The sequence below is a fragment of the Ambystoma mexicanum genome, chromosome 2q, assembly GCF_040938575.1.
Source record: "Ambystoma mexicanum isolate Mex_15411 chromosome 2q, UKY_AmexF1_1, whole genome shotgun sequence".
Classification (NCBI taxonomy): domain Eukaryota; kingdom Metazoa; phylum Chordata; class Amphibia; order Caudata; family Ambystomatidae; genus Ambystoma; species Ambystoma mexicanum.
The window spans coordinates 582,304,167-582,330,937 of record NC_090924.1 but is presented as its reverse complement, the minus strand read 5'-3'; the positions used below and the strand labels follow the sequence as shown (position 1 = coordinate 582,330,937).

The 26,771-nt window shown below is 45.6% G+C and overlaps 1 protein-coding gene across 4 annotated transcripts in view; it reads right to left on the bottom strand.

The window, feature by feature from the left end:
- The window catches only part of XYLB (xylulokinase), a 1,749,028-nt gene that overhangs the window by 279,639 nt on the left and 1,442,618 nt on the right, over positions 1 to 26,771 (bottom strand). For all 4 annotated transcript variants that reach the window (XM_069647728.1, XM_069647731.1, XM_069647730.1 and 1 more), the window contains one exon: positions 17,196 to 17,283. In XM_069647728.1, the coding sequence (XP_069503829.1) occupies positions 17,196 to 17,283 (88 nt within the window). The remainder of the gene's footprint in view (positions 1 to 17,195; positions 17,284 to 26,771) is intronic.

The following is a 26,771-nucleotide window of genomic DNA, read 5'->3' as shown; positions in this document are numbered from 1 at the left end:
GCTAGGTGAAAGAAATCTGCATTTGTGGCGTTACATCTTTCGCAGTGCGTCGACAATTCTGGGTGGTGTCTGTGTTTTCTGACTGGGGTATAATAGGTTTGGTGCACGAAATTGAAGTGGATTTGTTTAAAGCGGGTGTTTATCGCAACTTTCTGGGTTTGACGGAGGATGTAAGACAAGTCATCTGCATGTATCGTAGCTTGGACGACCGTTTCCCATTTCATCTTCACCCGGGGATCAATTGTTACTTTGTCAGTTAGTAAGGACTTTTATAACAGTGACACTAGTTTCCCCTCACCTTTGGCCATAATTACGTTGTGTAGGAGGTCCCATGTTGGAGGCTGATTGGGGAACGATGGGAACAGAGCTTGTAAGGTGTGGCAAAGCCTAAAGTAGAGGAATATGTCTAGGGAGGTGGTGCCTCCTCTGTCTTTGGCCATCTGTGGGGTTATGAAAGTACCCTCTGGGAAGAGGTCTCCAAAGAAGTGGATGTTAACTTTGTCTAACCACGTGAGAAATACTTTTTCGGTGGTTAGGGGGATGCCAGGGATACATTTAACTGGCAGAAGGGGAGACAATCGTATGGTTACCTTGTACTTTTGTGCAATCCTTTTCCAGATTGCGTAAGTGAGGACTGTGTTCAGAGTGTTGTGTGGCACCGGGATGTGGATGATGACAGCTCTCAGGAGGTTGAGGGATGCAAGGGCACGCTCCACCTGTATGTGTGGACGGATAAAGTGTATCGTATACCAATGGCTTAGAAATTGTGCTTGGGCTGCGCAGTAGTATTTTTCTATATCAGGGAGCGCTAGGCCGCCACATGATGTTGGTAATGTTAATAATAAAAAATAATAATAATAGCGTTGTGTTTGCTACCCGTGCTGGTTTCCCCGTCCACAGTAGCTCTAGGACGTGGCTTTTGACTTTTTGGAAAAAGGCTTTCGGAAGGAGCAGTGGTATATTTGAAAATAAATAAAGGAGTCTGGGGAGGATGACCATTTTGGTCAGTGATGATCTGCCCCACAGTGTTAAAGGGAGTGACTTCCATCTGTGAGCCCGTTCCTGCAGGGAGTTTAGCGTTGTCTCGTAATTGTCCCTATATATGTCTGCATGACTGAGGGACATATAGATGTCTAAGTACCGGACCTTCCTGCTTACCCACTGGAAGCCATGATCATCCGCGAACCTGATAGTATTTGAAGTTAGTGGAAATATTACTGATTTTGAGTGGGTGGTTTTGAGGCCAGACATATGACTAAGCCTAATCACTTCCCGCATTATTGGGTTGAGGTTGGTTTGGGGGTCACTGACAAAAAGCATAACATCATCAGCGTAGAGAGTGTCCACTAGTTTATGGGGCCCTAGCTTTAGACCTCTGTGCAATTGGTGTGATCTTGGTCTTGAGGCTAGGGGTTCCTTCACCAAGGCAAAGATGCGAGCCGAAAGGGGACAGTCCTGCCTAGTCCCGCGTTCTAGTGTGATGGTTGAGGATCTAGTGTTCCGTAGGGTGATGTAGGACTGTGGGACATTGTAAAGCAGCGAGAGCAGTTTGATGAAGAAACTTCCCAGCCCCATTTGTCTTAGTGTTGCGAAAATGTAGGGCCATTCAACTGAATGAAATGCCTTCTCGGCATCGAGCAGTACGGCTATTGCCTGTTGTGTTGGATCGAAGGCTTCTATAACACCGTATAATCTTCTTATACCGTATGTTGTGTTGCGCCCTGGGATGAAACTGGCTTGATCGCCGAGTAATAGTTCCGGCATGAGGGGGAGTAAAAGTGATACTAGAATTTTGGCTAAAATCTTGTTGTCTAGATTGATCAAGGAAATCGGTCTGTACGACGTGCAGTTTTCTGGAGGTTTACCCTCTTTGTGCAGTACTATTACATTTGCTTCGCACAGTGTGGGTGGGAGAATCCCCTGGTCTATGAATTCTTCATAGACTCGGAGCAACAGGGGGGGAATGGTGGTCGCGTGGGCTTTGTAGAATTCTCCTGTGAACCCATCCGGGCCTGGTGCTTTGGTGTTCGGGAGGTGCTTGATCGCTTCCATAATTTCTTCCTGTGTTATGGGTGCGTTTAGATGTTCGCGCAGTTCATCAACTACCCAATACAGTTCGGTGTTGTTGAGGAAGTCTTGCAGTGATTCTGGGTTTATACTGCCTCTAGAGCTATACAAGTCTTGGTAGAAATCCCGGAACACGTTGACTATTTCTTCCTCAGTGTAAACTAGGGATCCGTGTGTGTCTCTGATGCATTCCACGCGGGTGGGTTTTTTATCAATTGTTAGTAGGCGGGCTAACAATGCTCCTGGCTTCTGACCCTCTCCGTATTGACGGACCTGGTGTCTGTGCCCTAGGAACTTCAGTTCGCGCTCAGCCGTTTTTTTAAAATTTCAACAGTTCTGCCTTTAGGTCGGCCTGGGTTTGTGGGTCGCTGGAGGTGGTGCACTTGAGCTCGAGTCTCTTCAAGCGTTGTTCACTCGACGAGCTTGCGGCGAATCAGTTTTAATATACCATTCTCTTTCGCCATGCACACTCCACGAATGTAGCACTTTAGTGTTTCCCATATGGTGCCAGCCGAGCTCACAGAACCCTGATTCATTTCCAGAAATGTCGAGATTTCCTGTTGCAGTTCTTCCGTGAACACAGAGTCGGCTAGTGAACCGGGCTTGAATCTCCAGTTGAAACCTGGTGTTGCAGCGCCGGACAGCGTAAGCTCGAGTGTCACCATCGAGTGGTCTGAGAAGGATCGCAGGAGAATTTGGCTCGCTCTCCAGTTGAATGGACTGTGGGTTGAAGCCAGAATGTAATCTATGCGAGAGCTGGTGTTGTGGACGACTGAGTGAAAAGTACACTCTCTAGCGTCTCGGTTGGAGTGTCTCCACGTGTCAGTTAGGTCGAATGCGTGGCAGATCTCTTTGATCTGAAGGCTTGCTGGACGTGTTATGAGATTTGTCCGTTCTGGGATTTATTGGTGTGTTGAAATCTGCTCCCCAAATGATAGTTGCTGAAGTGACCCCTCCCAGCTGTGTCATGATCCAGTTGAAGTTATTCGGTCCATCTGTATTTGGGGTATACGAATTTACTAAGACCACCTCTTTCCCTGCTAGGATCCCTCTCACCAGCAGGGCCTTTCCCTCCGTGTCTTTCTTCGAATCGATCAGGCTGAAGTTGGCTCTCTTGTTCATTAGGATTGCGACCCCCCATGCGTAGGATCAATAGAATGAGAAATACCTATGGCATCCCCAGGACTTAGCCAAGTGCTGTTCTGAGGTTGGGAGGAGGTGGGTCTCTTGTAGCATAGCCACGTTGATTTTGTGTCTTCTGAGGTATTGGAGGATTCTCCTGGTTTTCGCTGGTTGGTTGCCGCCCGGATATTCCAGGTGGCAATTTTAAACAGTGTTACTGGCAGCTAGGTGGTTGACTAGAGATGGGCTTGACATGGTCGGCAGGTTTCGGCTGGAGCTTGGGCGTGCGTAGGTGTCTGTTAGAGTTTGACTTTGTCAGGTTGGAGACTTGTAGTGTGGACATGGTGATGTGAGGCTGAGCAATCGGTGGCGTCTTCGTATTACTGTCTTCCCTCCCCTGCGTGGGCAACCCCCAACTGGCCCACGATAGATTCCTGTTTCCGAACAAAACAGTCAACATTGCTGCGCTTGGGGCGCTAGTAGCTCTCCAAGAGGGAAATGGGCTCCCTTCTGTTATGGAATGCGAGTTCTGTGGTGATAGTTTCAATGTGACGATGGGTACATTGTGCCTTTACCTGTTGTTGTCTCTGGAGTGACTTATGGCGGTTCTCTCCTCCTCTGGTCTCTCCCCTGTGGTTTCCCGTTGTTCGAGGCGGGTTCGAGGCGGGTTTGCAGCCGGCACGGTCTAGATAGTCGTTGGTTTCTTCTGGTGTGTTGAAGAATTGGGTTTTGCCCCCATGCTGTGGGGAAGAGCATTGAGTACTGTATTTGGTTGTCTTGCAGACGCCGTTTCCCAGCTGTGTACGATCTTCTCTGCGCCTGGACTGCTTAGGAGAAGTCAGGAAAGAATTGTATGCAGTCTCCTTCATACTGGAGGTCTCCTTTCTTTGAGTATCGCATCACGATCTTTGTAGTTTAACAGCTTTGCTATAATCAGGCGTGGATTTGCTCCTGGGATTGGTCTCACGTTAGGGACCCTGTGCACTCTTTCAACGACAAATAGCTGCTGTCCCAGCTATTTGTACATTTCTTGGAAGATAACATGGAAAAGATCTGCTTGGAACTATTCGGAGCTGAAACCCTGTGGTTTCTGCTCCGAATAGTTCCAAGCAGATCTTTTCCATGTTATCTTCCATTTTGGTCCTGAGCTGTTTCTCCCTGACTCCAACGATTCTAATATTATTTCTACGAGAGCGCCCCTCTAAGTCTTCATTTTTGGCGCACACTGCTTTCAATTGTGATTCCAGCGAGGTTACCCTGGAGGTCAGGGACGTTGCAGCTTCATCTAGATCTGACACACGCTGTTCGACTGCATCCAACCATGTTTGTCTAGGCGATGTTGCAGTTGATAGACTTTGGAGGAAAGTGTGTCTAGTTTGCTTCCCAGGCCCCCAATTCCCGCCTTGAGGTCCAGTAGGATTTCTCTAATATCAAAGTTCTGCACTTCTTCCTCGATTTGGGCGGCCTCCTGCGTAGGTGATTGCGGTCTGCTGTTGGAATGAGACACTTTGGAAGAGGAGCTAGTTTCAAAGTTCAATTTTCTTTGAGATTTGTCGGTTTTCCCCATTTTCAGCACCAACGGGGGTAATAAAGCTTTCCAATACAGATTACACTACGTGATATAATATGAGTGCAGTTACATGCACTGACACTCCGCTTTAAGATGGCGACTTTTGTAATAATTTAGTAAGCACAACTGAAGAAGGACTAGCTCAACATGATGCGCTGCGTTGGCAATGTGTCAGCTTCACGTTCAGTTACCAGGGTAACCCAACTTTACAACTATCACTATGGTGCCGGGCTTCCCCACAGCTAGAGCCGACGCGCATTAAGCACACACCAGGAATATAGTAAGCTGCCAATACGTAGGACTTGAAAATAAACGGAATCTATAATTCTACCAGCACAACATGTTATCATGAAGCGAGCAAACTTAGCCCCAGATAGACACTTCTAGAGTGAGCGGCACATAATTGAAGGAGCGGCCTTAAATCAGCCAAGACATCATTGAGTACACTGCCAGTACTAGGAGGGAAACTAATTTATGGATGCCTACAGCTTGAAACTATCTCTAGAAGCGTACACTGCGCAATATAAAAATATATGACAAACAAAGCGATAATGGGTTTTTTCACTCGAACCGCCCAATATATTCCCTGTATGCACTAATAGGCAGCTTACTATTGTTTACAGGCGAGGAGGGATCCAACCTATGATATGTGAACACTGTACGAACTAGATAAGCACACATTGTTTTTTCACTCTGAAAACCTCTCTGTAGGTATTTTCAAATATATTTTTTTCAATCAGAAACATCATCTTCTGCACATTATTGTGAGCACAATCTATCAATCAACGACTAAATAAACCGGATTTCTTCTTGTTTTTCTCTCTTCCTCCCACCAATCCTCCCTTATACCAATCCAAAATCTCTGTCTAAATGTGATGGTTGTCCCATGACTTTTTTGAAATGTACAAACTAAATATTTTTGTACTGTTGTGTTAACATATGCGTATGATGTTATATTGCTTTTTCATGGCTTTTTAATATCTGCTCATGTATATGTATATCATTTTAGACTATGCCCAGTTTCGAGAAAGGCTGGACTCAGTCGAAACACGTGTCAGTTTAAGGGAAACGGAAAATTAAATGAAACCATGATAATCCATTGAGCTTCTGTTTTATTTCTTATCTTATCTTATCTTATTATTATTATTATTATTATTTATAATCTGGCGCAGTCTTGAAAAATCCTCATACTATAGTAATCAATAGCGGTTTCTGGCGATATCCGCTTTTCCACAAGACGCAACCGATTATCAGCTTATTGTACAAATGATATTGTTCAACAAATAACAGCCAACCCAACATACCAGCATATACAAAGGAGTCACAGCACAATCAGCTTTTTAAAGCCAGGCCTCACTTGATTCTTCGTGGAGACTTCAACATCCACCTGGATGCTTCCTGTCCTTCCACTGGACTCTTTCGTGACCTCTGCGACTCTCTCTGACTCTCTATTCTCCCATCTGGTCCAACTCACTCTGCAGGGCACTCTCCGGATGTTCTGATCTCTTCAGAACTTCCCGTTCAAATCCCTCTCACCACTCCCCTCTCCTGGTGTGATCACTTTCTCCTTTCTTCCATTTCACCCTCTCTACCCCTCAGGCGCCAAGCTAACTCCAGCACTGCCACCTACCTTCTTGGTTATCCAACCCATGAAGCGTGTGTCAGTTGAGGTTTTCGCCACCACTTTCTCACCCCGACCTGCCCCCTTGGCTGACTCACACCCTGACACAGCCCTTTCCATGCTCCACTCTGCTATAGCTGATACTCTCGATGTTCTTGACCCCGTCATGAGGATCCGCTTGAAGTCCAAAGCCAAGTGCAACTCTTGGTACGACTCAGACCTAGTCACCCTTAAACGCAAGTGCAGGGTGGATGAGAGGAAATGGTGTGCTTCTGGTACATCCTCTTACAAACTGGCCTGCCGCCTGCTGCAAAGGCAATACCGGCTCTCCGTCCGCACCAAGAAGACAGCCCACATTCAAGCCTGCATCTTCACGGCCTCTAACAATTCGGCCAAACTGTTTAAAATCTGCAAGGAGCTGGCCAATCCTGCTGCAGTCTCTACAACTCCTGTCCCCGGCATCTGATTTAATCTCTAAAACTCAGGACATCCTGTGGTCTCTCTCTTCTTCTCCCCCTCCTCCCTCTACTCCCTGCTCTTCCTCTGGCCCTTCTCCGGCCACCTCTACTCCCTCCTTCTCTGCCTTTCTCCTGTTCCCCTCAGACGAGGTTTCTAGACAAGTCCCATCTATGAAAGTTTCGTCAAAACAGGTTGACACCTGTTCCTCCAAAACCATCAAGGACCACATTGAAACCCTGGCTCCTGCTCTGGCTGATTTCTGAAACCACTCCTTTGCCTCTGGAGTCTTCCCCACCCCCTGAAGCACTCCCTTGTGCACCCTCTTCTTAAGAAAACATCTGCCGATGTTACGCTCACCTGGTTCCCACAGGGGGCGTCGATCGGACCCGGACAGCTGCAGTCTCCACCAACGTGATACGTAGTGAAGAGATGACAGTCTGGACTGGCCTGCCTAATCTTGTCTGCTGGACTCGTAGAAGTATTCTCCTACAAGTGGAGAAAGGGATTTAGCCACCCATGGACTTTAGTGATCCCCCCCCCCCCAACTGTTTTTGTTCTCCCCACTAATCACCTCTGATATCCCCTCTTGGTAACCTCACCATATGTTTTTAAATGATGAGCTCTCCATCCTGCATGGCATGCAGGGGCGCATAGATACAAGTTACTTCACTGGTTTGAAGGTACTGGAGGAGTTCCGGAGGAATATTGATTCCAGTGTCTATAAAGTTCAAAGAGTTCAATATGTCCGATGTTCACTCTTGTTCCATTCCCTCGTTAGGTTGCAGCTGGGTCCAAAAGAATATTGCCTGGAGGCAGCTGATGGCGTTCAGGTAAGAGTCTGTATTACCAAACACTGTCCGGTAAAAGTTGCATGAGTTTAACTTGCTGTTTTCTCTCCCTTTATAGGTGCGGCATAGAAAGATGCGGCAAATTAAAGGATAATACCTCTGGTGGTAAAGCAGGTAAGCCTATGGTGGCAAAGAGATTGTCTTTGTCGGTTTTTCTCGGCTCACCTTGTTATTCCTTTTGTTTTCCCCCCAGGTGCTGGGTTTCGACGAAGAAAATGATGGAGGCAGCGCCGAGTTGAAAGATGCGGTGGACTGGTGAGTATAACGCGGCGCTGCTGCTGGCGAAGCGACGCATGCTGACATAATGTCCTTTCCAGGCTCGGAGATGTGCTGGTTCCGGAATCAGGTAAGGAATCAAATAATGTCCGTGATCTAACCTCTTCTCCTTTCTTTTCCTTTTGTCTAGGAGCTCCGGATTTGAGACGGGCGTGGCAGAAGACTGGATGCTGACTTGCAGACACGGTGAGCGTTACGCTGCTGGATGCAGAATAACACGAAGCATGAGCTGCTGTTTGGGCGTGGTTTAAATAGCCTGCAAAGTAGTCCCAGGTAAGAAGTTCCCCAGAACCACACCAGAGTAAAAAATAGTCCCTGTAATAAAATAGTCCCATCCAGGCCTCACGTTGGCTTGGACTCATTTGCAGCATGGTCTGCATAAGGTAAGTAAAGTCTATGAGCCTGGTGCCTAAGGCGCCAGGACTGAACCCAAACAGCCCCCAGCCGGGGCTGTTGGGGTTTTAATGAGTATCTGGATGCCTGCTCCCGGGGCTAATGGACTCAATCCGGATGCCTGGGGGTAGGCATCATGACAGCACTCCCTCCCCCCAAGGCCCCTCCTAAAGTTTTTCTTCCCCTTGGCCCCGTCTTGTCTGGGAAGTCACAATGGAATTTTTTCACCAATCGAGGAGCATGAGCGTGGTCACTAGGTTCCCATGACCTTTCTTATGGTCCGTAACCCTTCCAGTCGATTAAATAAAAAAGTCTTGATTTAACCATTTTAGAGTCCGGGATGTTTTTTACCTCAAATTCAGGTTCTCCATCTATTAGGATGGGGTCAGGTGGTTTGGTTAATCTTGTCCCGGGTTGAAGTGGTTTTAGAAGTGAAACATGAAAAACAGGATGAATCAGCATATTAGAGGGTAATTCTAATTTGACGGCCACCGGGTTGATAATGGCCTTAATGGTGTAAGGTCCCAAATATCTAGGATTAAAAGTCCGAGTTCCTTTCAGAGGTATATGTCTTCTAGCCAGCCAAACTTGGTCTCCGATTCGATATGGTGGGGTCTCACTTCTATGTTGATCAGCATTTTTCTTGTATTTCTCTTTTGCTTGTTTCAAATATTTTGTTGCCTCTTTAAAAGCTTGTGTAATAGTAGAATGCAGATGAGTTACTGCCGGCATTTCTAAATGCTGGGGTGAATCGAGTTCTGAGGTTCGAGGATGATGTCCATATATGGTATAAAAGGGGCTTTGTCCGGTTCCTGAATGTACAGAGTTATGGTATGCGTATTCAGAAATCCATAAAATGTCCATCCAATTACTTTCGGTTTGGTGGAGCATACAACGTAGGTATTGTTCAAGAGTCTGGTTGGTTCTCTCCGTCTGACCATCGGTTTGGGGATGGTGACTGGTTGATAACCTTACGTCCATTTGTGCCAATTGACAACACTTCTGCCAAAACTGCGAAATGAACTGACTACCTCGGTCAGAGATCAATACGGAAGGAAATCCATGTATTCGAACAATATTTTCGAAAAATTCATTGGCCAAGATTGAAGCAGAAGGTAGTCCTTTTAAAGGAATAAAGTGGGCCATCCTGGAAAAAAGATCCACAATAACTAGAACGGTGTTGAATCCATTACATGGCGGTAGATCTGTAATAAAGTCTAAAGACAAAGTGTGCCATGGTGTGGGTGGAATATCTAAAGGTTGTAAAAGACCAGCTGGTTTCTTCTTTTGACTTTTGTTCTGGGCGCAGATGCCACAAGACAGTACAAATGACTTTACATCTTTTCGCCAGGTGGGCCACCAGAATTGTCTTTTAATTTTAGCTTCAGTTTTTGCAATACCTGGGTGCCCTTCCATCAGAGCTTCATGGTAATTGGAGATGACTTGTTCTTGTAGTTCCTTGTGTGGTAGAAATAGACGCCTTTGATAGTAAGGTAGGTCATTGACAACTGAATAATCTGGGCCCTTTTTAACCCAGTCCTGCAGGGCTGCTGAATCGAAAAGTTGTTGGATCTTTAAATGAATATCTTCTAAGGTATGTAGAGTAGTTATCTCAAGAATTCTTTGTTCAGATATTATAAGCACCGGTTCCGGGTTCGAATATGCTTCTCCCATCCCAATTCGGGATAACGCGTCTGCCTTACCATTCTTACAACCTGGTCGATAAGTGATCACGAAATCGAATTCGGCAAGGAATAAGGCCCATCGAAGTTGACGCGATGATTGGGCTTTGGCTGTTTTTAAATACTGCAAGTTCCTGTGATCGGTGATTACAGTAATGGTATGCCTGGCACCGAGAAGATAATGCCGCCAAGCCTTGAAGGCGGATATGATGGCTTGCAACTCTTTATCGGTAACCGCATAGTTTAATTCGGGGGCCGAGAACTTTCTGTACCAAAATGCTACTGGATGAAGTTGACCGGTTTCTGGATCCTTCTGGGACAGGACAGCCCCCATGGCTAAACTGGATGCATCAGTTTCAACTATGTATGGGAGCTCAGGGCGTGGATGCTTTAAGACAGGTGCCGACGTGAATTTCAATTTCAGTTCTTGGAAGGCTTTTTCAGCCTCTTCGGTCCACAAGAAGCGTTTGTTTTTTCGTAAAAGTGCTGCGATGGGGTGTACAATATATGAGAAGTCAGGAATAAATCTGCGTTAGAAATTAGCAAATCCAAGCATGCTTTGCACCCCTTTAAGTGAACTGGGTGATGGCCACTTGAGAATTGCGTCCACCTTTCGAGAGTCCATTCAGACTCCTTTTGGAGTCAGGATAAATCCAAGGAATTCAACTTCTGTAGCATGAAAAACACATTTTTCCAATTTTGCATATAACTTGTGCTGGAGTAGTTTCTCAAGGACTGCGCAAACGTGCTTAACATGGTCTGATTCTGAGGAGGAGTACACTAGAATATCGTCTATGTATACGACAACACAGACGTCAATGAGTTCACAAAGGACATTGTTCATAAAATACTGGAAGGCTGCTGGTGCATTGCACAACCCGAAGGGCATCACCTGATATTCGAATAATCCGTACTTGGTGCGAAAAGCGGTCTTCCATTCGTCGCCCTTCTTTACACGTACCAGATGATATGCCCCTCGGAGATCTAATTTAGGGTAGATGCAAGCATCCTTTACTTGGTCTAGTAGTTCGGGGATCAGAGGCAATGGATATCGGTTCTTCACCGTGATCTGGTTTAATGCGCGGTAGTCTATGCACGTTCTGAGGTCACCTTCCTTTTTGGGCACGAAGAATAAAGCTAAAGAAGCGGGGGACTTAGATGGACGAATGAAGCCATTAGCAAGGAAATGGTCCAAGTATTGTCATAGGCAACGGTTTTCGGGTTCCGTAAGGGCGTAGATCCTACTGCATGGAGGTTGTGCACCTGGTATGAGGTCGATTTGACAATCGTATGATCTATGAGGTGGTAAGGTGTTTGCCTGTTCTTTTTGGAAAACATCCTGGAATTATTGATATTCCTGAGGTAATTGCATGACTGGATTAGCGACTGTGACCCAGCTTTTATTCAAGGTTTTTTCCGGGTAACAGGTGTGTGCACACTCCGGGAAGGTTACTCTCTTCTCTCGCCAATCAATACAAGGATTATGTGTTTCCATCCAAGGTATCCCCAGTATTATTTGGAACTGCGGGGCTTTGATTAAGTCAAACACAATAGTCTCTCGATGCCCATCTTGACCCAACAGTGTCATCTCTGTGGTGGAATGAGTTACAGGCCCAGAGGCAATTTCAGTTCCATCGACTGTCGTGATAACATCCGAAGTGGTCTTTTTGCAGAGAGGTAGATTCATCCTAGAAGCCAATACGTGGTCCACATAGTTTCCTACGGCCCCGCTATCAATGTATGCCCTAACTGCGTGCATACGTGATGGCTGCCTTGGATCAATAAGGACCATTGGTATGATTAGGTGCGAGGTCTGAGTGTCCTTCTTTAAGCTCGGCAAGCAGATCTCTACGCTTGTCGGGGGTGGTCGTTTCCCGAATCAGGCTCTGTTTGATTTCTATCAGCAACTCAGACTACTTTCTTGGATGGTTTTATAGGGCAATCCCATTGAAAATGTCCTGAGGCCTCACAGTACAGACACAACTGCATCTGTCGTCTCCTTTCTCTTTCTTTTTGAGTTAAGGGTCCCTAAACCCCCCGATCTGCATTGGTTCTGATGCATCTGTTCCTTTGGGAGTAACATTGGGTTTAACCAATACCAGATTCTCGAACTTAGCTCGATCAGCTTTTCTATTCTGAAGTCGGTGGTCTAGCTGGACCACTAAGTCTATATATTATATCCACTAAGTCTATATATCCTGAGGTGGGTTCACAACTTGGGCCAAAACATCTTTGAGTTCACCCTGAAGTCCACGATGAAATAATGTAATTCACTTTACCTCTGGCCATCCGGTTTCCACCACCAACCTATTGAAGGTTGCGATATAAGTTAGCAGGTCCTGGTTTCCTTGTCGTAGGGATAGAAGTTCGTTATCCAGGGCCTGTCCCTGTGAATGTCTGGCAAATAGTCTTTCCATGCTCAATTGAAAACCCTGAAAATCCCGAAGAAGAGGATCATCCTGGTTGACTAATGGAATTGACCAATCCGCTGAGCTGCCACTAAGGTATGACAGTACAAAGGCTACTTTGGCTTGGTCGTTTGGAAAAGCTCCTGGTCTACATAAAAAGTGCAAGCGGCATTGATTCATGAACACGGCAAACCTTTTCGGGTCCCCAGCAAAGCGTTCGGGTGGAGCTAAAGGAATGCTCCCTGGTAGAACCACTTGCACAGGGCTGCTCGATGAAACAGGGGTTGAATTCCCCCCAAGTCCAGGTAGTGGTGTTTGCCCGGGTTGGTTTTGCAGCAGTTGTCTGGCAAGATCATCAGTGCACTGCTTTGACATAATCAGTTCTCTCCTGAGGGCATTAGTTTCTTGGCACGCGGAGTGCACTTCTGCCCTAAATTCTCCTAACAATTGGGCTAGTTGGTCGGTTTCTGAGGTCTCCATTACGCCCGGGTGGGGATTTGTAGATAGGCTTTGTGTTCTGTTACGCTCACCTGGTTCCCACAGGGGCGTTGATCGGACCCGGACAGCTGCTGTCTCCACCAATGTGATGCGTAGTGAAGAGAAGACAGTCTGGACTGGCCCGCCTAATCTTGTCTGCTGGACTCGTAGAAGTATTCTCCTGCAAGTGCGGAAAGGGATTCAGCCACCCGTGGACTTTAGTGATGGCCCCCCCCCCCCCAACGGTTCTCGTTCTCCCCACTAATCACCTCTGATATCCCCTCTTGGTAACCTCACCTTATGTTTTTAAATGATGAGCTCTCCATCCTGCATGGCATGCAGGGGCGCGTAGATACCAGTTACTTCACTGGCTTGAAGGTACTGGAGGAGTTCCGGAGGAATATTGACTCCAGTGTCTATAAAGTTCAAAGAGTTCAATATGCCTGATGTTCACTCTTGTTCCATTCCCTCGTTAGGTTGCAGCTGGGTCGAAAAGAATATTGCCTGGAGGCAGCTGATGGCGTTCAGGTAAGAGTCTGTATTACCAAACACTGTCTGGTAAAAGTTGCATGAGTTTAACTTGCTGTTTTCTCTCCCTTTATAGGTGCGGCATAGAAAGATGCAGCAAATTAAAGGATAATACCTCCGGTGGTAAAGCAGGTAAGCCTATGGTGGCAAAGAGATTGTCTTTGTCGGTTTTCTTGGCTCACCTTGTCATTCCTTTTGTTTTCCCCCCAGGTGCTGGGTTTCGGCAAAGAAAATGATGGAGGCAGCGCCGAGTTGAAAGATGCGGTGGACTTGTGAGTATAACGCGGCGCTGCTGCTGGCGAAGCGACGCGTGCTGAAATAATGTCCTTTTCAGGCTCGTAGATGTGCTGGGTTCGGAATCAGGTAAGGAATCAAATAATGTCTGAGATCTAACCTCTTCTCCTTTCTTTTCCTTTTGTCTAGAAGCTCCGGATTCGAGGCGGGCGTGGCAGAAGACTGGATGCTGACTTGCAGACACGGTGAGCGTTATGCTGCTGGATGCAGAATAACACGAAGCATGAGCTGCTGTTTGGGCGTGGTTTAAATAGCCTGCAAAGTAGTCCCAGGTAAGAAGTTCCCCAGAATCACACCCGAGTAAAAAATAGTCCCTGTAATAAAATAGTCCCATCCAGACCTCACGTTGGCTTGGACTCATTTGCAGCATGGTCTGCATAAGGTAAGTAAAGTCTATGAGACTGGCGTCTATGGCGCCAGGACTGATTTCTATGATGAGCCTGGCGCCTAAGGCGCCAGGACTGAATCCAAACAGCACCCAGCCGGGGCTGTTGGGGTTTTAATGAGTATCTGGATGCCTGCTCCCGGGGCTGATGGACTCGATCCGGATGCCCAGGGGTAGGCCGACCCTTCCTGCCCTACTAACTATCATCCAATCTCCATCACTCCTTTCCTGGGCAAACTCATGGAAAAGCTGGCCATCTCCTATCTTAATCTTCACTCTGAATCTGTTGGTTGTCTCCATGACCATCAGTCTGGCTTCAGAGCTGCCAGAAGCACAGAAACTGCTCTCCTGAACATCCATGAAGACCTGCTCTCCAACATCAATTCCAACACCCCCTGTGTCCTCACATCTTACTTGATCTCTCTTCTGCCTTTGACATGGTCAACCACACCATCATGCTCAACCGTCTCCATGATAACCTGGGTATCACCGATCAGGCCCTGGCTTGGCTGACCTCCTTCCTCTACGATCAACCCTCCCAGGTCCAACTTGGGTCCTTCCTCTCCTCTATTTCTATCTCTACCTGTGGTGTTCCCCAGGAGTCCAACCTCTCTTCCTGGCAGTTCAACCAATACCTGGCACTTCTTGCCCACCACATTACTGCTCTCTGCCCCAACTTTCAGTGCTATGCAGATGACAATCAACTCATTTTCAAGCTCCCCTCTGCCACCTCTTCTCCTTCTCTCATCTCTGACTGTCTGTTCTCCATCCAGGAGTGGTGTGCCGCCAATGATCTCTGCCTTAATGCCAGTAAAACCAAGATTCTCCTTATTGCCACACCTACCCCCTCGTTTCCTGTCACTCTCTGGCCTGCCTCTATTGGCCCTTTTCCTGCTCCTACCTGTGAGGCCAAAAGCTTCTGGGTCATCTTCGACTCCACACTTTCTTTCTCTCCTCACATCGCCGATGTCAAACTACCAGCTGCACCTCCTCAGAGGTATTTTTCCTTTCCTCTCCTTCCCCCAGAGGCTCACTGTCACCAGAGCTCTGGTTCTCTCCAGGATTGACTACTGCAACAGCCTCTTTCTTAATATGCCTTCTTCTACACTCTGCAACTCTTCCACAACAGGACTGCGAGACTTGTCCTTGGCCTCAAACCCACGGATTGTATCTCTCCAGGGCTGAAATCTCTGCACTGGCTCCCAGTGGCGGCAATGATTAAGTTCAGAACCCTCTGCATTGTCCACAAGGCCTTCTGGGGCCTGGGACATCAATACCTTCAACTCTCTCTTCCTAAATATCTTCCTTCTCGAGCTCTTCAATCATCTGCCTCCAACTCCCTCAGAGTTAGTCGCTTCTCCAAGCAGCGAGTTGGCAGTAGATCTCTTTCTTCGGCTGGGGCCTCCCTCTGGAACAGCCTCCCTGCCTCTCTGAAACTTGAGGAGAACCATCTCCGGTTCCGGAAGCACCTCAAGACCTTTCTCTTTGCTTCTGCTTTCTCTCCTCCTCTCCCCTGCTGATCTTCTGGCTGAATCTGAAACTGCACTGGTTACCTGGCTACCCTCTGATCTCAGGCCCTGGCCCCCGCCACGGCAGTTGCACAACTGCACTGCCCCACTGGCAACCCTTGCACTCGGGGACTGTTTCTGTATCCCTACAGCCCCTACTAGCACTTGACACCCGATGTCTGCACTTACCCTTGCACTTGTCACCAGATGGCCGCACTTTTATTTATTGTCTTTATTTATTTTACTGTTATCCTTTGTACTGCACTGCCCCCTCGCCCTTTCCTCCTCACACTTTTCCCCTTCCGACCCCCCCCGCACTTGCCCGATCTTAATGTCACCTTGCCTAGTAGGATCGTTGACTCTGTCTTCCCTCTGTTTCCCCTGCCTTGCCTTGTCGAGCCTTGAAACACTTGTGCATAGGCGCGTTATAAATGTCATATCATATCATGTCATTTCCACTGAAAATACAAGAAAACTAGAGGCAGCAGCATATTAGTAATGCAGTGAATACTACACTGAGAAACATCTCCTTTTTTCAGTCCGTGTTTCTATCAGTATGCTCCTTGTCTGAAAATAACTTACACCCACTTCTTTTGAAAGTAGATTTAATTTGAGAGACCACCTCATAACAATTGTATTACCAGTAGTTCTCATGGCAACACCTGACCCTTAAGCCCTAAAGGCTTCCTAGAAGAACAACTTTTCCACACTACAGAGTGTACACAATTCTCAGAGTATAGTATAAGATTACACTATATGATACACAAAATAATAAAATATCTGTAAACCACAGGGAAAATAAAATTGGGGTTAGCCCCAGTGGTGGAGTTTTAGTCAGGTCAGGAGGCCATGGTGATGGGATGATCGAGGCGTGAGCAGAGTGGAAGATGTTAGTCAGGGGTGTCACTCACCACCTTGGCCACATCATGGTTTCTCAATGATGAAGACGCCCCCCGCACATTGATGATCCTTACCCAGTCAGTGGTGGAATAGGGTTTAGATGGGCAGGATTACCATATCACTGATGGGAGGGTTGTGAATTTCACTTTCTCAGATTATTCTGGGTTGGATGGCAAGATAGACTCTGACTGACCCTGTTACCAGCTGCCCCATCTAACCTGGTAAACTCTCAACAACATAATCCAAAAGCCATAAGTGGTGCTCTAAGGGGACAGATCAATGACATTATAATGGAGCCCCTTACATACATGGCATTTTGACTCCTGAGGTACCTGTACCAAGGGCTTTATTTTAGGGTGCCATGAGTGCAGGAGGTTTCCACTATGTCCAGGTTTGAATGGAGAAAAGAAGGGTCCTTAACTTTTATAATTACTACAGTTCTAGGAGGGCTTGCAGAAACACACGGAAGCCTCTTCAATCTGGAAGAGTGGATGAGTGCCTAAAGTGTCCAGAGTTTGGGTTTACAGTAGGTGATGAATTAATGGTCCTTTCATTGGATATTTTAAACTGTGCATATACACTGTCAGAAACTTGTCCTCTTAAAACACATGGATGATAAACAGAGAAAATATTCTGGACCTTTCTAGTAGTACTTACCATGAACTGCTCTGTAAGCACACCCCAAGGAAGCCGAATTTGCTGTGTCAATTGTATAAACAGGTGCACCAAACACATCAGACAGAACCTAAAATTTGGAACATTGATTAATATTATAACCAAGTAGTAAAAAGGCATTAATCAATTCCCCCACAATGCTAAACTCCCTTGTAAAGTAAGGGTTAACAATTGTCAAAGCCTAGTTATACAAGGCAATAGGGTGAGACAATCACAGATAAAAACATTTACTTGAAAGGGTTGGGGGGGGGGTAAAACATTTGCTAATTTCATCTCCTTAATGTTGTTTAATATGTCTCTGGATAGAGGATGGGCCCAACATAAAATGTTAAAGTGTGAGTATGCACTCCCTCCCATTGACAGTTGGCAATAAAATTACTATTTATGGAGTAAAGTACATTTTCCTGTTGCGAATGAGAACAAGTTCAAGTGATTCACTATAGTGACTCTTGCACTTGTAACACATGTCCCCTACGATTGCAGTTTCTTAGGAAATTCATAACCAAGGTACCAATAGCAAGAATGTGTTGCAATGTATTAAAAAAGTGAAAGCCTGCACAACCTCAACAACAGAAGGCCTCACTGACTAAAACCACCTGATCCAAATTCCATACCTCAGTCCAACTTTCCCCAGAAATCACTCAACATCAGAGAGAAAGTGGAATGTTGGGTGAGTTTTCCGTATGAAATGGAAAATGGACTACCAGTAGAACAATTACTAAATGAAATACATGTACAATACCCATTCCTCAGGCCTCCTGGAATAGATTTCACAGCACACAGCAATCATTTTATGTTGGATGAGAGTAACTTTACTCCATTTAGCCAAAAATGACCTTGAGCAATATTTTGCCAAAAAAGCAAGCTGGAACTGGAGTCCCAGGAGTAATGTTTACAAAGAAGGAGGAGGGTATAGCCCTTCTGATTTCCTCCAAGGGCATCTGTCACTGAAATGTCAATTATGTTGGATTTTCCCTTTGTCACAGGGTGGGAATAACAGAACACCCAGCACACAGGGAATGCATTTCAATACCTTTTATTATTATCACAGTAATGGTCGAATTAACACCCATGGAAAGCTAGGGGATGTATAGCAGAAGAGGACAGCCAACTTGAACACGCCATGGAAACTGTGAAATGGAGGGGGAGGGACAAAACATTGAAGTGGGAAATGAGTTCCACAGTCTGTTGTAAGGAAGGCATGGTATCAAACAGTGAAGACAGACACACGTGATCACAGTTCAAGGGTGTTAATTGAACTTCAATGGGCTGGTTGAACACTATCTAAGCCTAAATCTAAGGATGGGTGCAAGCTACTACCATCAAATAATAATAATGCAGTCCAAGTTGAGTCTTTTTCAAAATAAAAGGGCCTTTACTAATAAACCTATTGCCAATCTTTACTTCTAAATACAAATGGTGCGGGACAATAGTGTATTCAAAAAGAAAAGTGTTCAAGAAATAATATGTCAGGATAGTTGAGCAGTTGGCTTCCCTTCACACGTTTTCAGCACAGGGTAAGTCAGCACATCCGACTTTGAACACACTCCGGCCGCTCTGCCACAAGGATACAGTTCAAAGCGTAGGTAACAGGGCTGTCCGCCAAAGCCTTTTCCCCAATAACAGTCTCTTACTGTAGAGGGCCTGTCGTAACAAAAAAGCACAAAAGTTCCTTTCTTATCAGGTTTTTCACATTTAAAAGTTTTCGCTTCCAGTGTTCATCGTGGGTCTCCCTCGATCGGGCTCGGACCATGGAATTCCCTGGTTTGGGCTTGGACCCCTTTAGCACAATGTTCACAAAGAAAAAGATATTGAACCAACTAAAAAGAGAGTGTTATAAAATGTCATCCAATAATGCTTGTGACATTTTTAAAAAGGTGAAACAAAAGCATCAAAATTGGTTAAAATCTCAAACATTTTATAATCCAGACGGATGCAGAGTATATGCTTCAATTAATAACTACTAGAAACACAGGGGAGATGAAGAGGATTCTTAACTCTCTGGAGACACCACAGCTAGCTCTGCAAGCAAATTCCATCCCAGCAGAGGATTGGATTTCTCATTTTGGTAATCTTTTTTCAAATAAAGATTAGAACACCAATGGTATTGATTTTAACTCTACGAAAAGAAACCCTTGACTTTTGACACAAGTAGAGAAAATATTTTGTGTTTGATTAAATCTGCAAGTTCCTCAAGGGCGGGTTGCCCAGATGGGTTAACCAATGTGATATTGAAATAAAATACAGAGGAATGGGCATCTTTCATGTTCGATTTATTTGAAATTATAAAACTGAGGAGGCAGATACCAGCCCTGTGGAGGTCCTCCATTATAGTACCCATTTCAAGAAGGGCAATAGGTCCCTACCAGGGAATTATATGCCTATCGCTCTTCTTGATGTTATGGGAAAGATATTTGCAGCCATAGTGATGAAGAAACTAACTAAGTGGCTGGAATCTACTAAACACTGTGACCCGTGGCAATCAGGTTTTGAAAGAGGTGTGGGAACTGTGTTGAACTTGTTTCTTATAAACTTACTGAAGTGGATATCTGTACAGAAAAACAGTAAGAAATTACATGTGGCATCAGTAGATCTTTCTAGGGCATTTGATTCAGTAAATCGTTCGACTCGCTGGGACAAATTGAGAGCTTGGGGTTTCCCTAGTGACATTCTGGAAGCTATAATGTCTCTTCACACTGAGATGACAGTATGTGTAAGATTGAATAAAGCAGGAGATCTCACGGACCCAATCAAGACCCTAATGGGATTAAAACAAGGTTGCCGACTAGCACCAGCTATTTTTAACATGTATATCTCAGATATTGAAGATTCCTTTGCAGAAACACGGTGCTTTCTTCCAATCATATCATGAATACAGGTTAATAGACTGCTTTATGCGGATGACCTAATCATAACGGATGAAACACCTATAGGGCTCCAGCGCCAATTGGACGCACTAACCAAGTTTCTAGCCGCAAATGATCTCAAGATTAACCCCTCAAAATCGACTGTACTGATTTTTGGTTGAAAATCAGGAGGGTAAGGGAAAGGAAGGTGTTGGTTCATTGAAGGTGTTAATAATCCCAAGTGATTCACCAAAGATTTTAATAATCTCACCTTGACAGACAGAATAATCCAATATGGAAGAAACAAATGCTGCGGTGAAAGCTCCCCTGTAACTGCCCTGTCCTCTCTGACCCGGAATTGAGGTAACCAGGGGAAAGGACAGGACCGCCAGGGAAACCCTCGAGAGGGAAGAAAACCCTGGTCGAGTCGGGAATCTCGTGGATCAGGGTGGAAGCGGAGCTGAGATGTCCTCGATTCGTGGCAGTGGATGGCAGACTGGAAGGCTTCTTCTGGATGCACAAAATATGAGAAGAGAATTTCAGAGAAGGATGGAATCAGAATAGTATACTGAGATGTGGAAGAGAAGTTCTCTCACCAGCGACGACAGGAGTCGGGAGTTGGATGACCGGTCTTGGGACCCGGGAGCAAGGCGGATGGAAGACTGGAGCTCTATAATAAACAAGCAGGTAAGTACCAAAGTCGAAAGGAGGGAAAGATCCTGAGATGGAAAGCACTTACTCCTAGCGGTGCCAAAGATATGACAAAGCCTGGGTTAGCGCTCTTGACTGGGCTACGGAGAGAAGGGCTTGGCGGGCAGATCTGAATGCTTGAGGAAATAGATTCAAAGGGGAAGGCTGGTGACGAAATCTGGGAAATATGAAAGAACAGAATTAGTATAGCTGAGAAGGTGGAAGATATAGTAAGGTAGTAGAAAGCCTAGTAGCGAACTCACGGAGCGTCAGTAGCAACAGAAGCGACGCGAAGAGCTGACGGCTTCAGTTCCGGATAAAGGATCACGTGAGCGTCGTTGGCGTTTCGGGGAAACATGAAAAGACTAGACCGCTGCACTCCGCTCGGAGATCACATTGAGCATTCATCTTGGAACTGCCAAGCGTACCGCACAAGCGGTTACGAGCCCACAGAGACCATCTACCGCAATGTGTAACAGTATGCCCCCTTCTTCTGGGGGGAGACCCGGGCTTACCCGGATGAAGCCGAAAGAACCTCCGAATCAGTCGGGGTGCTTGAACCCCAGAGGCGGGTTCCCAGGTTATTTCTGCGGGAGAATAGCCCTTCCAATCAACCAAAAATTGTAATCGACCCCTTCTATATCGAGAGTCACAAATATTGGCCACCTCAAATTCAGAACCAGTATCAGTGAGGACAGGAGGTGGTGGATTCACCCTAGTCCGGTGAAAACGATCCTGCACGACCACCTTAATCTGTAACAGGTGAAACACCGGATGTATTCGTGACCAAGAAGCCGGTAAAGCGAGTTTGACTGCAGCTGACCCCACCACGGATAATACTTTAAAGGGTCCAAAGTACTTGGGAGACAGTTTCGACGGGACAAGACGACGAGGTAGGAATCGGGATGCCAGCCAAACAGAGTCTCCTATGGTATGTTTCGGGGCTTTTTGACGATGAAGGTCTGCGTTCTTCTTAGCTCGGTTTTGTGCCATTTGCAGAGATAGTTTAACTAGCTTCTGGCCTTCATGAATGTCTGAAATGAGACTATCTACTCCAGGGCAGCTGGAAGCAGGAACAGTCAGTGTAGGTACAAATGAGGGGTGATAACCATAAGAACAATGAAAAGGACTGGTGTGGAGGGCAGAGTATCTGGCATTATTGTAGGCAAATTCCGCCAACGGAAGCAATTCGACCCAATTATCCTGGGCAGCCGATACAAAGCATTGTAGATAACCTTCCAAAGTTTGGTTTAAGCATTCCGTTTGCCCGTTGGTTTGGGGATGGTATCCTGAACTAAGGGCTTGCTTAATTCCCAAGATGTGACAAACCTTTTGCCAGAAGAGTGAAGTATATTGAGGACCTCGATCTGATACAATAGTATCCGGGAGACCATTTTGAGAAAAGATTTCCGAGAGAAAGATTTTAGCCATCAATGCTGCTCCAGGCAATTTACATAAAGGGGTGAAATGTGCTAGTTTGGTGAAATAGTCGATGGAGACCATAATGGTGGTTTTATTTTCTGAAGGAGGTAGATCCGATACAAAATCGGTGGATATGATTTGCCATGGTTTGTCCGGAATAGGCATTTTCGATAGCAATCCTAAAGGTTGCTCTCGTGGAGTCCTGGCCTGAGAGCAAATATTGCATGTTGCAACGTAATCTCAGACATCAGATCTTATACCCGACCACCAGAAATGTCGTTGGATTAGTTCCATGGTGGATAGGAATCCCTGATGACCTGCGGCTTGTGAGTCATGACACATCTGTAAAACTTCCTGTTGTAATGATGGAATGGGAATCAGGACTTCAGTTCCATGGAAGAAGTAGTCCTTTTCTTCAGTGAGATGATGGGTGGAAGCAATATTTTCACATAATGCTTTCTTCCGAATGTGTCACGGCTCGCTCCCTTCGCTCCCGTTCTCGCTCCCTTCGTTCCCGTTCCCGCCACTTGGGGGCATGTTTTGGGGTTTATTCCCTACTGGACATTTCCTTCGAACCCTATGCTACAGTGTTCTGATGAATTGGGAGCGTTTAAACCTTATTTTCCAAGTTACTTCCCTTCCGGATCCATTCCAGGTTTTTGGCAGCCAGCATGCTACTTAAATCAAATGACTATGCTTCCCAGAATGCCTTGGCTCACTGCTTCACCTCCTGCTTCCCAGAATGCCTGGCTCACTGCTTCATCTCCTCCCTGGCAGCCAGCATGCTACTCAAATCAAATGACTATGCTTCCCAGAATGCCTTGGCTCACTGCTTCACCTCTTGCTTCCCAGAATGCCTGGCTCACTGCTTCACCTCTTGCTTCCCAGAATGCCTGGCTCACTGCATCATCTCCTTCCTTGCAGCACAAGGCTGGGAGGAGGATAGGCAACACCTGTGGCTGCAGGTGCAGCAGGCGGCACGCCTGGGGGTGTGCTCGTTAAGCAGCTTTAAAAGCCTCAGTTTGCTTCAGTCCGGCGCTGGTCATTGTAGCAGTGTTCCTGTTGTGACTAGTCTCTGTTCCTTGTTCCCAGTTTCTGTGCCTTGTACCTAGTTCCAGTTCCTTGTTCCTAATTTCTGTGCCTTGTACCTAGTTCCAGTTCCTTGTTCCTAGTTTCTGTGCCTTATACCTAGTTCCAGTTCCTTGTTCCTAGTTTCTGTGCCTAGTACCTAGTTCCAGTTCCTTGTTCATAGTTATTGTGCCAAGTACCTAGTTCCAGCTCCTAGCTTTTGTGCCCAGTTCCTAGTTCCTGTATCTTGTTCCTCTGTCCTGGATTTCGGATTAATGTGCTTAATTGATTTATGCTTTCTGAATTTCCCTTTCTGTCTTCCTCTGTCTGCAGACAGCCTTTCCCTGTGCTTTACTCTTTGATGCAGCCCAGTTTGCCGGTGCTTTCTGTCCCTTTATGCTGTCCTGGTTACTGAAAAGCTTGATGAATTAACCTTTACTTTTGTAGAATTAGTTTACTGCCTTTTCTCCTTGGTTGGGTGGGAAAGGTTTTCTTTTGTGATATCATTTTCCCTACTCCTGATCCTACTTTATTGAGATTCCATTCCATGTTTTCCATTACACTTCTGCATTTATTTTCCATTGATTATTAGGAGTGGGTGTTGTTGTAACTAGTTCCAGTGTGTATTCCCTTTTTGTTTTCCTCACAATTTATTATCACAATTCATACTTGCCCTTGACTAGGGTTTTATGTATTTTGTTATCTTTAACCCTTTGCTTTTACAGCCTTCTGGGTCCCTGTTTGATCTGCAGGGTTCGTGAAATTACTGACATTCAAGTGGTCTTTCCGGTCCTCGTGAGTACTGTTTCTAAGTTCCTTATTCAGTATTCTACAGAGTGTCAGTTCACAGAATCTGTCCTTGCTTGCCCGCTACGTGGGTTTGGCGCTGTCAGTATCTGTAATAGCATAGTGGGTAAAGAGTTTGCTGACTTTCCTTTCAGTCATAAGGAGGTCCTAAGTGCTTACCCCACATCCCTTTTCATATCTTGGTAATATTGTTTTACTTTATTTGCACTCCTGGGTTTTATATATACACAAGCCTTGGGTATTATATGCACGTTGTTAGATTCAAGTTGTTCACTGTGCAATTCTGTGCACTTTTCCCCTTGCCATAGTCAATGCCTTCTTCCTTTCTTAACAGAATGGTAGCTGTTCGCACTGCTTGTAGAAAATCAGTCAGGACCACAATAAATCTAGCATTGGGAAACATCTTTTCTGAATAGAATTTGGATGTAGGGGAATCCTAACGGGAAAGAGCATCTGCCCTCAAATTGTGTTTGCCAGGAAGAAAGGTGAAGTCAATTCGGAAGGGAAGAAAAAAATATGCCCAGCGGGCCTGCCTACTGTTAGTTGTATGGGCATTCTGGAGTACTGTGAGATTTTGATGATCGGTGCGAACCTTAATTGGAAAAGATGATCCCAACAGCAAATGTCTCCATTCTTCGAAGGCCCTTTTGATTGCTAAAAGTTCCTTCTCGAGAACCGAAAAGTTCTGTTCTGAAGTATTAAACGTCTTTGACAGATACGGCACTGGTCTTTCTTCTCCCTGGAACGAGAGTTATAAGAGTATGGCTCCTAATGCATATTGAGATGCATCTGTCTCTATGATAAATTGTTTGGTCTGATGAGGGGTGGTCAAGATTGAAGCAGAAGTAAACAATTTCTTCAGTGTTTGAAAGGCGCTTTGAGCAGATTCGTTCCAGGAGAATGAGATACCTTTCTTAAGAAGTCATGTAATGGGCGGAATGATTTCTGAAAAGCAGGGAATACATTTCCAGTAGAAGTTCGCGAATCCTAAAAATCACTGAACGTCCTTAATACTAGAAGGTGTTGGCCAATCCAAGACTGCTGACACTTTTTTGGATCCATAGAGATGCCCTGAGACGATAGTACAAATCCTAAGTAAGTTACTCGCTCCAGATGGAATTCACATTTTGCGGCTTTACAGTAGAGATGATTGGACTGAAGGCGTTCAAGAACAGTGTTGACATGCTTAATATGGTCCTATGGGTTGATGGAATACACTAGAATATCGTCCACGTATATGATAACAAAATGGAATAAGATGTCGGCAAACAGATGATCCATGAATCGTTGAAAACTGCCAGTGCATTGACCAATCGGAATGGCATAAGGTGTTATTCGTAGTACCTGAAAGGAGTTCGGAAGGCGGTTTTCCATTCGTCTCCTGGAGCTATTTGAATGAGGTGGTATGCTGCTCTGAGATAAAGTTTTGTGTAAAGGGAAGGCCCCCGGACCGCTTTGATGATATCAGTTATTAGAGGCATGGGGTACTTGTCGGTTATAGTGATTTTATTAAGACCCTGGTAATCAATACAGGGACGGAGTTCATCCGTATCCTTTTTGGGGATAAAAAAAAGAGAAGCCCCGCTGGTGACACAGATTCAGTAATCAGACCGTTACGTAAGTTGGCTTGAAAGTATTCTTTCAGTACGGTCTTTTCTCGTTGCGAAAGAACATACATTCGACCAAAGGGAATAGGTTGTTCGGGAAGTAGGTCTATGTGACAATCGTCTCTCCTATGCGGAGGTAGGGTAGGAAATTTGGGATTTTCAAAAACTGACTGGAACCTCTGATGACATTCAGGAATAATCTCAAGCGGATACCGCTGGGAGGTGTGTCACTTCCGTAGGGATATGTATGCCCACCGACTCCTGTGAAAGGCAATGAAGAACGCAATATTCAGACCCAAGGAATAGAGTACTCGCTGACCAAATTATGGATGGGTTATGGAGCCTTAACCACGTGAGACCCACGATAATAGGGAAATGTGCTGCTTTAATGAGGCTGAAAACCAAAGTCTCTTTATGGTTAGCAATCAAGCAGGTAATTGGACCAGTCTGTTCTTTAATGGGACCTGAACTCAAAGGACTTGCGTCCACTCCTTGAATGGGAGTTATGACGGTCTTGGATAGATGGGTTATCCCATGTTTTGTAGCCCAATCATTGTCCAAAAGATTTCCTGCGGCTCCAGAATCAATTAAGGCGGGAATACCTGGTAAGACTTGTTCTGAAAGGATCATGGATAAAGACACTACCACCATGGTCTGGTTAGTTGAAGTGTCTAAGGTCATACTCATTCGATATGGGGAAATTGGATTCGGAACCCCTACCGTTCTTCCCCTTGCGGTAGGGTCTTGAAGTTTCCCGACTTCGGGTTTGGAGTGCGACGTGGGGGAACAAGATGACAATCTTTCAAAACATGTGAGGAGGACCCACAATACATGCACAGTCCAAGTGTCTTTCTTCTCTCTCTCTCGGTAGCAGATAGTGGTCCTCTTACGGCCCCTATCTGCATAGGCTCTTCGGTTTGGACGTGAGGTTTACTACCTACAGAAGGATAATCACTATGTGGTCGTGTTCCCTTGTTCTTCCTTTTTTCATAGGAACGTTCTTGCAAACGGTATTCTAATTGCATGGTAAGGGTTATCATATCGGCCAGATTAGCCGGGCGAGGAACTTTTTTGGAGTTTGTTAAGGTTATTTTTGCTAAAATTGAAAATAAAGTGAA